This window comes from Monodon monoceros, unplaced genomic scaffold, assembly GCF_005190385.1.
Source record: "Monodon monoceros isolate NGI ecotype Baffin Bay Population unplaced genomic scaffold, NGI_Narwhal_1 Super_Scaffold_6, whole genome shotgun sequence".
Classification (NCBI taxonomy): domain Eukaryota; kingdom Metazoa; phylum Chordata; class Mammalia; order Artiodactyla; family Monodontidae; genus Monodon; species Monodon monoceros.
Genome location: NW_021703783.1, coordinates 8312606 through 8331007, shown reverse-complemented (window position 1 = coordinate 8331007; position 18402 = coordinate 8312606). Strand labels below are relative to the sequence as shown.

Genomic DNA, 18402 nt, shown 5'->3' with positions numbered 1-18402 from the left:
CCGGCGGAGTCGCCGCGCGGGGCGGCGGGGGCGTGGGAGCCGGGCGGCGCGGCGGCGGGGTCTGCAGGTCGCGGTGCGGCGCGGCGACCCGGGACGCAGCCCGGCCGGCCTCCCGCTCTCTCCTCCCACCCGGGCCGGCGCCCCCGCCCCCCGCCCTCCCGCCGCTCTCCCTCGCTCTCCCTCTCGAATGTTTTCCTTCCTGGAAGAGAGAAACTGAAAGGCAGAACTGAGAAAGCTCTTTGCTCATTGATCTTGAGAGTTTCAGTGCAGAAACTGACGTGAATTCCCAGCACTGAGCTCTGCCTCTTAAAGGAGCCACCAGGAAATAAAAGATCGGGTTACAGCCCCGCATCGGAGAAATAAAAGCCGGGCCGGGGTGGGGGAGGGGCGGCGGCGGGGGCGCGGGCGGAGGATCCCGGGGAGCGGGGCCGCGCGAGGCCGCGGCTGCTAACTAGGCGGGCGGCGCGGCCCCCGCCGGCCTGGCGCGGGGCGTCCTAGGCTCCGCTGGGCCGCCGCCTGGCTCGCGGAAGACACGCCGAGAAACGTTCCATCGGGGCCCCAGAAACCTCAGAACAGGTTTTATTAAACGCCTCCCCTCCCCTAGCTCCGTCTCTTGGATACATTGAAAGGCACAGGGTTTCCCCACCCCCCGCCGAGCGCAGACGCAATGAAAATAATTATATAGGAAGGGACATTCCGGTAAGGACGCGGAATCCGAAGGAGGAAGTAAAACAATAGCCTTTGTTCTGCTTCTCGACCGCGGCCTCTTTAAGAGAATCCACCAGGAAATGGGAGATCGGGTTACAGCTCGCACCGGGGTAAAGGGGCGAGCTAGCGAGCGAGCGAGTCGCGGAGCGCGACGTCGGAGACAAAGCGGGGCGGCCGCCGGCAGAAGCCCAGCCTGGCCGCGGGGGATTCCCCGCGAAGGTGGGCGCCCGGAAAAGAGGAGGCGCGCGCGCCCGCCAGGCCGGGGATGCGGGCGCTGCCCCAGCCGAGCACGCGTCCTGGAGAAGGAAAGGCTGTTGGGAGGTTATCAAAGGCAGTTGAGTTCCTTTTCCTGACCCCCCCCTTCCTCCCTGTTTCGAAATCCTCTTTTTAAAGCAATAGCGGCCGCTACCAACCGAAATAGGTGACTCGACTGCAAAGTTGACAGGACGTGTTCCTGGAGATAATACCCCTCCCCAGGACTGCTTCTCTGAAACCGTCATTGGCGGATGGGACGACCCCGGGATCCTGCCGGGGGAGGAATGTTTGGTTGGAAAAACAATTGAGAGGAGGTTAAATCCTGTCGGGCTGAAGGTTCTAGCCTTGAGTACGTGCAGTCTGATCACTCTATGATTTTTATTGTTATTTATAGTCTCTGAAAATGCTCTGAAGTGTCCACTGCAGAAGGTTGAGAACATTATACTTATGTTTAAATTCTAAACCCTGCTAATACGTACGGCTTTAATGTGTGGATGTGTATTAAATTACAAATATATAAATACATATGTATAATGTGTGTCTATAGTATATACAGATAAACCAGGACAGATTTCCCAGACCCTCCCCATTCCACGGATTTTTCCTACCCACTTGCCTTCATCTCTCCACGTAATAAATTGTGTTCAGACTTTTCACACGCTCATTCGAAGAACACTTTGAACCAGAATTTATTAAAGGGGTTGGAATGGGAAAAGAGTCCTATTACTGGGATGGTGGGAATAATGGGATTTTGTGAGTCTCCGAGGACCTCAGCAGTCCATGTCACCTGGTAGTCCTGTCCTTCCGAGAGCGCTCATGTCCACACCAGCTCTTCTGCCCTGGACCACCTGCTGCCCCCACCTCAACCCACACACACGCGTCTACTTTTGATCCCTCGGCTGGTGTTGCAGGCGTTGGTTCTGATGTCCCATTGCTGGGTTAAGTCCTGTAAACCTCTACATCCCTTACTTATCAGCATGATCTTTGTCAACTCACTCTCTCAGCTTGGGTAAAATGGGGTGGGGAATATTACCTATCTCCTAAGATTCCTGTATTTATTAAATGAGCAAATATGTACAAAGTGATGAATTATCTGAGTTCTTATTATATACTTTATCTGCTCAATGAACGTTAGCTACCATTATTTAACCTCAGGACTGAACTAACTCTCAACTTCGTTCTATCTCCTCGTTACCTTCTCCAGGTGACTCAACAAAAGTGGCGTGTATAGGAGACTGTGTGTGGTTCCAAAGCAAAATACGCAGTAGCAGCTGTGGAAAACATTGCATTTAGCCAGGGGTTGGTGATTTCTTTCTGTAAAGGGCCCAATAGTGAATATTTTAGGGTTTGTGCCCCAAGAGACAAAATTGAGAATATGTAGATACTTATATAGCTATAGAGAAAACAAATATCTACACTTTTGTTTTTATTGACAAAATATAAGGTGTAATAATAAGAGTTGTAATACAGGTCTAACAACGAGAGGAATGGAACTCTTTTTGTTTTTCTTAAGGGGGATAACATTTCACTTAGTTAAACCCCAGTTTAAACTAAATGTTCTCTATCATCAAAATTGACTGCAAATGTTTATCTGCTAATGGTGATCTGTCATGAGATTTTACATATTTCATTTGGAAGTATCTTTTCATCCAGATAGGATACTGCCAAATGTATCAATCCATGAGCATATGGTTTTACTTGAGCATACTTATTGCTTATAAGGCATTTATACAATTTTATTGGAACTCTATAAATTCTCTTGATATTTCCCCTTTAGCGTGTCATTACATTGCAGATTAATCACTTCCAATTGAAAGTTAGGTAGAAGTGCCTCAACTGCACAGTGAAGTGGATTTTAAATATGAAAATATCCTTTTCACTTGCATCAAAATCCAAAAACCAAAAAAAAAAAAAAAAAAATCCAAAAACCACGGCTGGAACTGTAGTTTGAGTTCAGAAAATAGAACTGCTGCAAATTTGTGTTAGAATGGACATCTTGCTTCTTGTCTTAACTTTTGACCATATAGGAAATGTATAAAGCAGCTTTATATTATTTGTGATTCAAACAATGTTAATTGTGTCGAAATGATTTAACTGCAGTATAAGCTCCACATATAGCTATATTTTGCCTTGTAGTTTTAGGTTTAATTCATGAAAAACAGACTTGATAAAGTCTGTAGCAAAACTAAATTCCAAAACCACTCAGTAATAGTAGTTAAGGGAAGTTGTTTTCATTCACTCATTCCCATTTGTCAGGTGTTTCTCTATTCCTTGTTTCCTGACTTCTTTGGGGTAATTAGGTATTTTTTTTCATATCCATTTAAATTCCTAGATGGTCTTTCTAGTGTTTCTTTTTTACATTAAATATAGTGGTTGCTCTAGAAATTACAATTTGCATCTTTAATTACCACAGTCTATCTTCAAATAATATTATTCTATCTCATAAATATATAAGAAACTTACAACAGCATAATTTCATTTATCCCTCTCCCATCCTTTATGATATTGTCCTATATTTTATTTCTACCTGTGTTACAAAACCCACCATACATTGTAGGGGGTTTTGATTTTTTTTTAATATTATAAATATGTGTGTATAATGAAGGTACTAAAATATGTCTCTTTTTAATCTGTCCAGCTATTTATCCTTTCTGGTACTTTCTTATTCCCTCTTGCAGATCTAGTATCATTTCTGTTTGGCCTCAAGAACTTCTTTGGCATTTCTTGTTGGAGATAAAGTCTCTCAGCTTTCTTTGTGTCAGAATGTCTTTATTTCACATTCATTTTTGAAGGATAATTTTCAACTGTGTATAAAATTTTAGGTTGACAGATTTTTTTTTCCTTTTGGCACTTTAAACATTTCATTCCATCTCTGTCTCCATTATTTTTAAGAGTCATTTGTAGTTCATATTTTAGCTCCCTGTGTGTAATGTCTTTTTTCTCTGGCTGTCATTAAGATCTGGTCTCTAAACTTGGTTTTCAGAATTGTGACTAGGATGTGCCTACATATGGGGTTTTTTTTGGTTTGTTTGTATTTATTCTTCTTGATGTTGGCTACAGTTCTTGGACCTATAAGTTGGTATCTTTTGTCAGTTTTGGAAAATTCTGATCTTTTATCTCTTTGAATATTGTTTTCTGCCCATTCTTTCTACTCCTTTTTTTTTTTCTGCAATGATACAAGTGTTAGACCAACTGACATTGTTCAATAGACCCAAATATTCTATTGTATTTATCATTTTTTTCTCTTTGACTTTCAATTTGGATGCTTTCTATTTATCTCTTTTCCAAGTTTTTTTCCTCCGTTATTGTCCAACTTACTGTTAAGCCTACCAAGTTCTTTACTTCTGATACTGTATTTTTAGCATTTCCATTTTTTAATATTCTCCATCACTTTTCTGAAGTTGCTCATATCTTTATTTATGGGTTCTACCTTTTTTTTTAAAGTCCTTTAGCATTTTGGTTATAATGTGATAATTCTCAAATGTGAGGTTTTCTTGGTTAACTTCAGTTGGTTTCCTTACTTGACCATGAGTTACATTTATCTTGCTCTTTTGTGTGTGTGTCTTGATATTTTTTACTCTATGCTGGACATTTTATGTAAAACTACATACATTTTCTGTAAAAATACAGTAGACAATGAATTAAATATTTTCCTCCAAAAAGGGCCACACACATTTTCCTATAAGACCACTAGAATTGGAGCTGAGTAGATATAATCTATAGTTGAGCTAGATGTGGGCTTTGTTGTAATTTTTCAGTTTGATTCAGTTCACCACAGGTTTCAAATATTTTGAAGGCAAGACCAGAACTTTTCCTATAAGCAAATACTGTCTTAGAGCTGTTATCTCAGCTGTTCTGCCTTGCTTGATGTCTTCATTAGCTATCAAGCCTTCAGGTAGGCTCTCCCTTCTCTCCTGCCCTGACCCTCAATTTTTCTTAGCTGAAGGCCTGGAGTGCCATGGGTTTTCTCTCAGCTCTCCCACCCTCTACAAGTCTTTCTTAACTAAAAGCCCAATGTGTCTCTGAGAGTGTCTCTCAGCTCTTCTTCACTGCCCTTCTGTTTATGGCCCTATCCCAGTAGTTAGTGAATATCAATGGGAAAGAATAGTGAGGTAGTATAGTTTCACTCTGTGTCTGTGATTCCTCTGGATTCTAATCTGTCATATAAGCCCACCCACGGCCATTAAAATTTGTTAAAAGTTAGGCTGATTTCTCCTTGCCATCATCTATGGTGGAGTCCTATACTTCAGTCAGGGGTGAGAACCACTGAGGATCTTTTCTTTCATTTGAAGGATTGTCATTTTCTGAAACTTAATTCACTTAGGTTTCTTTGTGCTCTCGTCTCTCTGATGGTTTTTTAAGTTATAATTATGTAGATTATCTGGTTTGTTTTAGGTGTTAGGGAATGAATTATGGTCTCTTGTGACTTTCTACATACAAACTAGAAGAGGAACCTGAATGTCTAGTCTTTATCCTCCAAAAGAGTGATGAGGAGTGGCGAGAAGTGGGGAAGAATGAAGTTAAGAACCATGTGGAAGTGGATGTGCTTAATTAAAAAACGTGGCCATTATTGTAGTATAATGTTATGTTTTTACAATGAAAATAGTAACATTTAAAAAATATAAACTGCAAAAAAAAAAAACCCCACAAAAAAACACCATCCACATATCTCTGCCAAATCAGAATTCCTTAACCTAATGGGCATGCTTCTGTAAAAAGGATCTGTCATAACTGGTGGGGTGGGAAAGAAGAGGAGAAATGTTTCTGCTTATCCAAAGAAGACATGGGTTTTTAAATCTTAAGAGTCACTGCCTTAAACTATATATTTTCTTTACTATATCAGTCAGGGTACATTCAGGCAGAATTACCTCCGTGTGTGTGTTGTGGGAGTGTATTGTGTATATATATACATAGAGAGAGAGAGAGAATGATTGTGTATTTCTGATGGCATGCTGACTGATATAGTAAAGGAAATATACATATATACAGCAGGCAGTTGGGAAGAGCAGATCTTCCAACTGGGTGAAACCAAGAAACCAAGAAATGGGTGAAATCTATGCTCAACTATGGGTGAAACCAAGAAAAAGCTAGAACTCAAAAGCATGAGCTGGAGCCCATGAGAATGGACTGAAACCCATGTCAATCTCATTGCCTCTGACCTTGATGTCCTGGGTGTCCTGCACAAGCTGGGGCCCTTTGTCATGGAACTAAAGGCGCACACACACACACACACACACACACACACACACACGCCTGGCTCAGGAGTTGCAGAAGCTGAAGGAGGATCATGGTGAAGGCGGAGCAGTCAGTGGCCCAGACACTGCCACACACCAATGAGGGAGGCAACAGATGAGTGACAACATGTGTGAGCTACAAAATGTCTGCTGCTTCATTTCTACCTTCCAAGTCACTCCAGACTCTCTCTTGTGTCCCACACTAACTGGAAACATACAGAGAAGGGAATTCTGAGAATGTATTTCAATCTAGCTAAGTTGTCACATTACAAAGTCACTACGCAAAATGATCAGCTTCCCATAGCCCTCTCCTGCTGTTATATTTTTAGAATTTTTCACTTCTCTGTCACATCATCCCCCATCTAACCTTCAAACTATTGTATTCCATCCATATGCCTTCTCCCTATGGCATCCCTATCCCTCTTAATAATGCCATCATATTATCAACCTCCAAGTTAATGAACCTCAAAATAATTTTTGACATGCTGCTCTCTTTTATGCCATAAATATCGTCTCTTCCCAAATCTTTCTGTTTCATTCACAGATTCTCCTTTATCTTGCCAGAAGTGGCAACTCCAGTTTGGATTATTGCCACTTCCTTTTTCCACAGAACTTGTATAGTTTATCTATAATCACTACTGAATCTTCTATCTCTGCTCAAATCTCTTACTTCATTACTACCATTGCTATCCTCAGGCCTTGTCCCACATTACTCAAAACTCCACCCACACACACAAACTATGAAACTATTTGTTTTCTGTCAAGTAGTACCTGAAAATCACCTCTTTCATAAATCCACCTCACACTGTATAAATGGAAGGTATCCAAAAGATAAGGAGTTGGAATGCTGGAGTGGATTATGTAAGAACTACCACTCTCCCCTAATTATGACCTGGGAGGGTTCAGAACACACTCCCTTCAACAAGGCTTTAAGTGGTGCATTGTTGAAGCAAACACCAGCACCCTTGCAGAGTTCTGTAGTAGCCATTCTCTAAGCCATGAATGCTGCCCTTAGACTGGGCTCCCTGAATTCATTGGGGATGGTGGGATACCGGAGTGACAGGTGTCAAGTGACATTGCTTAACTATTTTAACTACCAGAGATAAGAAAACATGGTTATCATAATGGATAGCCAAGCTAAAGTGATAATTAATCACCATGGTTTGATCTTTGGTATTGGCTAATTTATTGGGATCTCCCTAGGACTGAAATTAATAGACATCCTATTAAAGTCTTACTTGACTTGTATACACAGAAAAGCTCTAGGTCTAGAGTCAAAAATTCTGACTTGAGTCCCAATAACAGACAGTGCTGGATCCTCAACTGAATCCCAGACTTGATTCAGTCCACATATAGATGCAGAGCCCCTTAAATTAAGGAGAGGCAGGTCTCCCTGAGGAAGAAACCTGCTACACTGCCAAAAATGTATGCTGTAAATCTTCTACCCACCCTTCCCCAAAGGCACATGTGGCCACTTACCAGTATGGTTTTGCATCAGGGAAGGGGGAACAACGAGAACTGGGGGCAGTTACTGCACACTGGCTCTGAATTAACACTGATTCCTAGAAACCCAATAGGTGGAGTTTTGACTTGAGCCCAATTCACAGTGGGCTTTGTGGATACCCAAACCCACCCCATGATTATTTTCCCAGTTCTGAAATGCAGAGTTGGAATTTACATATTCATCAAATGGCAGAATCCCCGCAGTGTTCCCCAAATTATGAAGTGAGGGGTTTATGATAGAAGGCCAGAAAGAAGTTCCTAGAATGGCTTTTACTTGCTAAAATAGTAAATCAAATGATATAGCATTCCTGGAGGAATTACAGAGATTAGTGCCACCATAAAGTTCTTAAAGGATGGAGAAGTGGTGATTTCTACTACATTCCCATTCATTTCACCTATTGGCCTGTGAATGAGAGATAGGTCTTGGATTTCCCTGGTGGCACAGTGGTTAAGAATCCGCCTGCCAATGCAGGGGACACGGGTTCAAGCCCTGGACCAGGAAGATCCCACGTGCCGCGGAGCAACTAAGCCTGCATGCCACAACTACTGAGCCTGCACTCTAGAGCCCACGAGCCACAGCTATTAAACCCGTGTGCCACAACTACTGAAGCTTGCGTGCCTAGAGCCTGTGCTTCGCAACAAGAGACACCACCGCAATGAGAAGCCCGCGCACCGCAACGAAGAGTAGCCCTCGCTCGCCACAACTAGGTAAAGCCTGCGCGCAGCAATGGAGACCCAACGGAGCCAAAAATAATTAAGAAAAAAGAAAAAGAGATAGAGCTTGAAGAATGATGGTGGGTTATGGTGAACTTAATTAGGTCATAACTCCAAATGCATCTGCTACTCCAAATGAGATTTCCTTATTGGAGCACATCAATACAATCCTTGGTACCTAGTATGCAGCGCTTGATCTGGTGAAGACTTTTTCTCTTAATTCCCATAGTAAAGACTACAAAAAGCAGTTAGCTTTCAACTGGTAGGGCTGGCAATACCCTTCACTGCCCTATCTCAAGCCTATATCAACTCTACAGCCTTCTATCATCATCTAGTCTGAAAAGACCTTGATTGCCTCTCCATTCCACAAAATATTGTTTTGGTCCATTACAGTAATGATAGCATGTTGACTGGACCTGATGAGCAGGAAGTAGCGGCTATCCAGAGGGTGAGAATAAATTTCACAAAAGCTTAGGGGCTTTCAACCTTAGTTACTGCCTCCTCTGATCTGGGGCATGGTCAAGATATCTCTAGTAAGGTGAACAAGTTGCTGGATCTAGGCCTTCCCACTCCAGAGAAAGCAGCACGACTTCTACCGCGCCTCCAGTTTTCAATGGGACCTCACGTAGGAGAAGACTCTACAACAGGCCCAAGCTGTGTGACCGCTCCTCTGCCCGTTGAGCCCTTTGATCCAGAAGACCCACTGAGATTTGAAATGCCCATGACAGATAGGGATGTTGTAGGGGCCCTTGGCAGGATTATGTGAATTACACTGCAGACCTTTCGGACTCTGGAGCAAAGCTATGCCATCTTCTAAAGATAAACATTCTCCTTTTAAGAAACAGCTTCTGGTTTGCTACTGAACCCTAGAAGAGACTGAATGCCTGACTTTGGACTGCCACGTTGTCATGGAACCTGATCTGCCCATTTTGAATGCGTTGTTGTTTGACCCGGGAAGCCACCATGCTGGGCACACACAGCAGCGCTCCAACTTGAGTGGAAGTAATATACACGAGTTTGGGCACAAGCAGGTCCTAAAGGCATGAGGAAGTTACCTGAGTCACTGGCTCAGATCCCTACGGCTCTTACTCCTGTTAAATCGCCTCCTCTCTGTCAACCCACACGTACGGCCTCATGGGAAGTTCTCTATGTCGAAAAAGTTATGCTAAGGACGAAAAAATTCAGGCTTGATTGCAGATGGTTTCTCAGGCACCACGCTGGCACCATCTGAAAGTGGACAACTGCGGCAATACTGCCCCACTTAGGCGTGGCTCTAAAAGACGGTGGTTACGAAAAATCCCTCCAGCAGTCAGAACTGGTTATGGATTTACCTTTTTGTCTGCAATGCTTCTGGAAAAACCACCGTTTGTGGACTTACAAAATGCCCTATTCCTCAGAGTATTCCATACAGTGTCACTTGTGAACAGGAAATTGATTTTATACCAAGTAAAAGACAGCAATGGGCTCGTGCTTATGGAATTCACTGGGCTTATCATGTTCCCCATCATTCTGAAGCAGTTGGCTTGATAGGGTAGTGGGATAGCCCTTTGAAGACTCAATTGTGGTACCAGATGGGTGGCAACACTTTGCAAGGCTGGAGTAACTTCTTCCAGGATGCAATAAATGCACTGAGCAGGCAACCACCATATGGTGCTTCTTCTCTCATTTCCAAGGATCAGGAGGTGGAAATGGGATTGGCCCCTCTTGTTCTGAACTCCAATGGTCCACTAGTAAAAATGATACTTCCTGTCCTCTGAACTGTGTGCTCTGTTGGTTTAGAGATCTTAATTCCCAAAGGAAGAGTGTTTTCACTGGGGACACAGCAGTGTTTCTACCAAAGTGGAAGCTGAAACTGCAACCTGGACATTTTGAGCTTCTCGTGCCACTGAACCAACCAGCCAAAAAAACAGGCAGCTTAATATATTAGCTAGTGTGACTGATCCCAAATCCTCAAGGGGAAATTGGGTTGCTACTACACAATGGGAGCAGGGTGGAGTAACTCTGGAATTCAACAGATCCTCTGGGGACACCTCTTCATATTCCTATGTACTATGAAAACAAGTTGACAGAAAACTACAACACCCCAATATAATAGCAGGACTGCAAATGCTACAGATCCTTTGGGAGTGAAGGTTTAGGTAACCCACCAGGAAAGCTGAGGTGCTTCCTGAGAGCAGAGAATACTAACTGGATAATGGGAAAAGGAGGTTAATAAACACCAACCATGATCAGCTGACCAATTGCAGAAATGAGGGTGGTAGTAGTTTTGAGTGTATTTTCTCCTTGGTAGGAATGTGTGTGTGAGGTGAGGTGGGCAGCTGTTGCCTCTGTCTGCAACACACACACACACACACACACACACACCATTTTTTCTTTTTTCCCTCTCCCATTTCTCTACCATCTAACATAAAACATTAATGTTTTAAGTTACAGGATATTAAAAGATGAGTGAGGTCCAGCTGTAGGACAAATGGACGTCACTGAAAAACAGATCTCATGTGTGGATTGTTTTGGGTAGACGATCAGTGCCTTTTCAGTTGTATGAGGGGTAGTTACATCTTAAGTGGAAACACGATTTTGCTATTATCTGTATTTAGAAGTGGTTGAAAGAAGATGTATAGCTGCCAAGTAGGGAAACGGCGGACGACTCTAAACCATGCTGCTCTTTTCCAGAATCCCCTTTTCCTTATGGTTCTGAGTTACAGTCGGCTCTAAGAAAGCCTGCGTGAAATCTGGAAGGCAGAACTGAAGAAGTGGCCGCTGCTTTCAAAGGTTTGCTGCCGTCGGATATGGTGATGGTTGGATACAGAGGTCACCACTGGATTCCAGCTGGTCCTTGCTCTTAAATTCCGTGATTTGCCCACAGAGGCAACAGCTTCCCACAGATTTCTCCACAAGCTCCCTTTTAGAGGCTCAGTTGGGCATCTGGCTATGATTGGCCTCTTGGGTTTCCCTGCAAGCTTCAACGTGTCCACCTGTGCCAGTGTCTTCAGCTGATTATTGACTGCTTACGGGTATAGTCCACGTAGGAGAGACGTGATAAATGCTTGCTTTAATTTTTTTTCTCTTTATTTACCTGTTCTCAAAAAAACGAATGGTTCTCTATCATCTTCCCAAGGTGACCTACTAGCTTTTTCCCCAAGTGTTTAAACTCATAGATTTACACATATTTGGTCTGTTTTAATGCACTGCAATTAGTGCCTTTAGTGAGGTCCTAATTGTTCATCCTTGATCATCTATCAAGTTCTAATATATAACAGTTTCATTATCATTTATTACATAGTATTCTAAGATTCCCATTATTATTTCTCCTTTCACACATGCATTATTTAAAAGTGTGGTTTCCTTTCAAATTTCCGAAAGCATGGAATTTTTAAACTTGTCTTAATTTACTTTTATTGACAACTTCATTGCATTTCAGTTCAAAGATGGTTGTCGCTTGATACTGATACTTTGAAATTTGTTGAGATGCTTTATGTCCATGTACAGTGGCACCAACTTTTTCTATAAAAAGCCAGATAGTAAATACTTTAAGCTTTGTGGGCTATATTCTCTCTTCACCTTATCAATTTTTACTGTATGTAATTTGATGCTATTTTATTAGGTGCACATAAGTTTAGAATTTTTATGTCTTCCTGGTGAATTGGGCTTTTAAAAAACTATTATGAGTGTCCTCCTTTATATTTATTTTTTTAATCTTAACGTCTATTATTTCTAATACAAATATAGCCGTATCAGCTTTCTTTTGTTTGATATTTGCCTCTTTATTCTTTTTTGCCTTTTTATTTTTAAGCTTTATTTGTTCTAACATTTTTGATGGCTCTCTTCTGAACATCATATAAGTAGATTTAAGAAATCCCTTCTGACATGACCTGCTTTTTTACTTGTGAGGATACTCCATTTGTGTATTGTAATTTATAGATTTCTCTGGACTTGTTTATACCATGTTATTTTACATTCCTATTTGTCCCATTTATTTCTCTGTTTCTTTTTTCTCCTTTTATGGTTATGATTGGCAAACATTCCTTGCACTGCCCTATATGAACACTGCCCTGTGTGCCCTATAAGTTTAGGGGAGGCAACGTGAGAGTAATCCTGAGCAATAGGAATGAAAGTGACGTATCACCCTTTGTCAAAGTTGGAAACAGTCAGAGTTTTCCATGTGTTCTTTTATGCTGTTGCAACAACTTACAACATGCCAGATGGCAGAGCCTTCATCCATCAAGCCCTTCAGTAGCTGCAGAGCAGGGTCTCCTACCAACCTGCGTTGCTGGGAAGTAGGAGAGAGAAGTCAGTTTCATTTGTGTTTTGTCAGTGAGATAGTGAAGTTGATTTATCATCATAGCATAAAGTAGCCTATTGTGGCTAATATGTCACTGTAAAATCTTTGCAACGATTGTGTTTATTTTTTCCTTTTTCAATTTTTTTTTCCCTTGGTTTGGAATGTATTTGGTCTCTTTCTATTTATTTTGTATTTGTGTGTGTATATGGGGGGGGCAGTGCTGGAGATTTCCATTACTGCTTGGTAGCCCAACTTGGCATTAAAAGTAGGTTTTATTCAGGATATAATTGTTTTTAGAATGTCTGGGACACCACACTCCTGCAAGTGTAATCACATCCTTCTTGCAAATACACAGACGCTCACCACCAATCTCCTGTCACATATGACAGGCTCATAGCCCCTAAGCCAAAATTCTTTGGCCAGATGTGTTTCTGAATTCAGACCTTTTGGATTTAGAAAGGTAATGTAGTATACCTCTGAATTAAACATTTAAAGGATTCAGCTGCCAAACATGTGAATATTCAGAATAAATAGGATAAATCCAGATAATCAAGTAGCCTCCAGCAGTTCACATCAGATTCTTCCACCAAATTAGTTATGAAAAAATTTGTTTTTCATGGTTTTCTGGAATTACAAATAAGAGATTCTTGATTCATATTTCTTTAAATAGGTTACAAAGTAATTAACTTATTGTTTTGTTAGTGGCATTCTAAATAGTTCTAAGGATAAATTCTGGCCATTTTAGGTACAATTACTGTTTTCCAAGGCTCTTTGGCAACAATGCATTTCATATTTTTGTTTGTTTGTTTGCTTTTTGGCCGTGCCACGCGGCATGTGGGATCTCAGTTCCTCAACCAGGGGTCGAACCCACACCCCCTGCAATGGGAATGCAGAGTCTTAACCACTGGACCGCCAGGGAAGTCCCAAGGATGACTCTTTTCTCTTGTGATACATTATTGCTGTGTTGTCAGAAACACTTAGCAAATTTATGGGACCTCCCTGGTGGTCCAGTGGTTAAGAATCCGCCTTCCAATGCAGGGGACATGGGTTCGATCCCTGGTCAGGGAACTAAGATCCCACATGCCACAGGGCAACTAAGCCTGCACGCTCTAGAGCCCACGCGCCACAACTAGAGAGCCTGTGTGTGGTGGCTACTGAGCTTGCACACTCTGGAGCTAGCATGCCACAACTAGAAAGAAGCAAAAAACAATTAGCAAGTTTAAATTTTTTAAAAAAAGGTTTAAAATTCTGTTAGCAAAAACAGATATAGTACAGTATACTTAAAGTTTCATGGAAGGGGGGCTTCCCTGGTGGCACAGTGGTTAAGAATCCACCTGCCAATGCAGGGGACACGGGTTCAATCCCTGGTACGGGAAGATCCTGCATGCCGTGGAGCAACTAAGCCCATGCGCCACAGCTACTGAACCTGCGCTCTAGAGCCCGTGAGCCACAACTACTGAGCCTGTGTGCTGCAACTACTGAAGCCTATGCACCTAGACTCCGCAACAGAAGTAGCTACTGCAATGAGAAACCCACACACCACAATGAAGAGTAGCCCCCGCTCACTGCAACTAGAGGAAGCCCGCGCACCAAAGGCCCAACACAGCCCCCCCAAAAAAATGTGGTTTAGGGACTTCCCTGGTGGTCCAGTGGGTAAGACTCCTCGCTTCTACTGCAGAGGGCATGGGTTCCACTCCTGGTGGGGGAACTAAGATCCTACATGCCGTGCAGCATGGGCAAAACCAAACAAACAAAATGTGGTCTATACATACAGTGGAATATTATTCAGCCTTAAAGGAGGAAGAAATTATGACACAGTCTACAACATGGATGAACCTTGAGGACATTATGCTCAGTGAAATAAGCCCATCACAAAAAGATTCCGCTTATGTGAGGTACTTAGAGGAGTAAAAATCAGAGAGACAGAAAGTAGAATGGTGGTTGCCAGAGGCTGGGGGAGGGGGGATGGGGACTTACTGTTAAACAGGCAAAGAGTTTCAATTTTATAAGATGAAAAGAGTTCTAGAGAGGGATGGTGGTGATGGTGATGCAGGGGTTACTGGCATGGTTGTGGCTAGCTCATAGGGTACCTTTGTGTGAGTTACAAAAAGGCACCGCCTCCTGTAACACAGGGTTTGGTGAGGGAAGCATGGACTAGACCTCAGCCTCCATCCACTCCCTCTGCATGGTGCCACACAAGTGAGCCCTTCTGTGTAGGGTACAACCTACACAATCAACACAGTGGCCCTGGCTCCTGGGACAGAAAATGGATTATCATTAGGGGGATGGGAGAGGAGCTAATCTCTACTCATGCACAAAAAGATGGGGCAGAGAAGCAGGTAGGATGGAAAAGGTCTCACCTGTGGGGAAGGAAGTCTTCAGTCCTGGAAGTGACTCCATACAGATTTTGTAATTACTGATACAGATGGTCTTGCCTAGCCAACCTGCAGATTTTCCTTCCTGTGGGAGAACATTCTTTAGCAAAGAGGCCAGTATAGTCTCTATTCGTTTTACCACAGGCTCCTGGACTGTTCCCCCACTCCACCTCCCCTGCTACTCCACCTCCCCTGCTACTCCACCTCCTCTGATACCCCACTTCCCCTGCTACTCCACCTCCCCTGCTACTCCACCTTCCCTGCTAACACTGCTCCCAATTACACTAAGTTGATCACTAAATCAGGTCAGCTTTCAGAGATCTCCTTACTGACCTTGGAGGCTTTTCTGCTCCATTCAAAAATTTCCCTACCTATTAGGTGACACCTGTAGCTCCTTTCACAGATGACAGAACCTTTTATTCTAGAATTCATTATGAAAAACACAATGAAAATGCCTGGTTGACATAGCACATCATGAAGTTTATTCATACTTCAGTGTAAAGAGTCAGTGAATGAACCAACATAACTGACTGACAAGGAAAAGAAATTAAAGAGCAGATCCCTGGAGGCAAAGAGGGAAGACCTAAAGAGGATGCTATGGAGAGCGAGCTGAACTCTCTCAGCTCTGCAGGCTTGTTCATCTTCAACGATGCTGGACAAAGAGAAGTTGATTATGGGGTTGGTTTTTCTTGTTTATTTTGCTTCTTTGCTTGTGTGTTTTGTTTTGCTTTGCTTTTTGTTTTATAACTCAAAACCTTTGAGCCCTATGACACCTCTAAAACTTCCAATGAGCCTTGAAGATTTTATTTTTGTTAACACAAGCACCATTAATATAAAGGAGCTCATTATAAGGTAGTTCATTAATTTTTTTTTTTTTAATGTAGAACTTCAACACTGAAAGGGAGGAACCCTGCTTCCCTTGTCTGAACACTAAGCCTGTGTGTGCATATGTGTGTACCCTCATAGGGAGAACACTGCTGACGCATGTGTGTCTGTCCTCGTCTTGCCACCTGCGGTCTCTAACTTTGCTTCAACTCACTTCATTTCATTGTTGGAAAGCTCCTTGCCTGTGCATGATGTTTTCACATCTCATAAAACTGAATGGTTAACCAAATACTTGCATCATTCGAAACAAATAATCATGTCCTGTCCTATTGAATATCTTTTTAAAAGACCTTTCATGCCAGCTACTAGGGTAACCCAGCTCTTTTTCCTCTTTTGCTTAGAATTAGTTTATAGCTATAAGGAACGTAGAGATCATCTGGCTGGTGGCTTTCTCAGTGGTTCTCAAACTTTACAGGTTTCTCAGCCAGAGGGCTTGTTACAACACAGACGGCAGAGCCTCAGTAAGTCTGGGATGAGCCCTAAGAATCTGTATTTCTAACAAGTCCCCCCATGCTGCTGCTGCTGCTGATCTAGGGAGAGCACTTTGAGAATCAGCCCAAGGCCCTCACTTCACAGCAGGGGAAGTTGAGCCTTAGACAACTGCAGGGTTTGGCCCAAAGTGACCCAGCCCATTAGTGGCAGAGCCGGGACCAGCACCAAATTCGCATGCTAATTACACACGTATTCTATTGTTTCTTTTTAAATCTTGGTTCATTTTTCTTTCAAGAAAAACTTTTGCTGAACCCTTAAACATCAACTTCTTTTTTTTTTCTTGCAAAGCTTTATTCTTTCAGATAATTGTTTTGATCTCCTGTTAATAATTTCTCAGGAAACCCTGAGAAGCCACCTCTGTTTATCTTCACACATTTTTTTTTTTTCAAATAGATAAATCCGAAGAAGAAATCTCTTATAAATTCGAATTCTTTTTTCTGATCATTTGGATTTTGGAGTCTCTGCTTTGGGCAGCCTCCTCTATTCTGTCAGCTGCTGCTTTCCGGGAATGTGAAGGTCTCTAGAGAAGCAGATCAATTCGTTGCCTCCCTTGGTCTTTCTCCCCACGTTACCTTACCTCTTCAGGTATACTTCTCTCGTTTGTTTTTATTCCACATAGAATGTCTCTGTTCCTTCACTCCCTCCCACCATTCCCTTTTGACGTCTCTTGAGTTTCAGTTAGTGAGTTTCTAACTTATCCTCTGGCTGACATCATCTTTGTCCCTTCCTCAGACTGTGTGCTTTCTTGCCAAATCTCTTTGGGAAAAACCACGGGGATGGAGAAAGGAGTGCACGGAAACATCACCAACATATGTGTTATATTAGAAAAAGTGGTGTGGATGGATGAGTCACTTGGCTTCTCTGGCCTCACTTCCTCAGCTGTAAAAAAATGAACAGGTTGGTCTAACAAGGGCTGCAAATGCAAAACTACCAGCAGAGTCCAGGCAGGATGTGTAGATGAATTGAAGCAAGGCTGCCGGAAGCTGGGGAGTATGTACAGTGTCCCAAGGGCATAATGGCCGCGAGCTCTAGTCACAGCCGTGGAGAAATGCTGGCTAGTCAGGGTTGCCAGATCTTCCGATTTTTCAAATCTAGATTTTTAAAGAAAATAATGTGAACTCTCCTTATTTTAAATGTTGACAACTAATTCTAATTATGAGCCAGATAAAACACATTCCCTTTGTGGGCCAGATTTGGCCCTAGGCTGTCAGTCTGTGACCTTCAGATGAGATGGGATCTTTAAGTTCTTTGCAAGTCTAACATTTCATGACTCTTCAGTAATACATTTTAAAACAAACTAGATCTCCCTGGGAGATCCCTAAACTGTTTCCTTGCCGTTTGTGTTTGGTTATAAGACTGTTAGTCTCCAAAGTGAACACTCTGGAGTTTGCTGTAAGAGGAAGATACAACTTCTTCCTCTGCCTCTAGCGTAAAGTAACCACATGTTTTGCTCCCAGATGCTTAGGATCAGAATCAGCTGAGTGCACGTGCTCTCCTACAATGCCTGACTATGGTGCGCAGTTTGGTCCTGGGGTAGGCAGCCTCTGTGAAGCAGAGCTCGTGCCTCTGTCACTTTGTCTGGAGACAAGATTTTAGCACTTACGTATATCCTATGTAATGTACTACTACAGATCAGTCTAACCAGGAGGAAGCTGAACAATCAAAGACTTGAGGTTCAGAAGCCCAGGAAATGAATGGCAGCTAACAATGAGAAATGGAGACATTGCCTCAAGATGGCAAAGCTGAAGAATATTCACGAGATCCTGCCTTATCCTATTTCACATCTTCTTTAGAGATTGCCTGCAAGGAGAGCCTTTGGTGGGTCCCTGCAGGCCAGCCTTCCCTGGACTGGGACTCGTCTGTCAGAGTTCCTCTCCGTCTTACATCCAAAAACTGGCACGTTTTTTTCTAGTGAAATCCTGGCTGGCTGGCGTTACTTCTCTTGTCACCCTTG

At 42.7% G+C, this 18402-nt stretch overlaps 1 protein-coding gene across 7 annotated transcripts in view; it reads right to left on the bottom strand.

Annotated features, from left to right (window-relative positions):
* The window catches only part of ETV6 (ETS variant 6), a 415605-nt gene that overhangs the window by 242301 nt on the left and 154902 nt on the right, over positions 1–18402 (bottom strand). For 6 of the 7 annotated variants that reach the window (XM_029205490.1, XM_029205491.1, XM_029205493.1 and 3 more), the window contains 2 exons: positions 15057–15156; positions 12607–12684 (listed from right to left, as the gene is read on the bottom strand). In XM_029205490.1, the coding sequence (XP_029061323.1) occupies positions 12607–12636 (30 nt within the window). In that variant the 5' untranslated portion in view covers positions 12637–12684; positions 15057–15156. The remainder of the gene's footprint in view (positions 1–12606; positions 12685–15056; positions 15157–18402) is intronic. The other variant, XM_029205498.1, reaches the window with a different exon arrangement.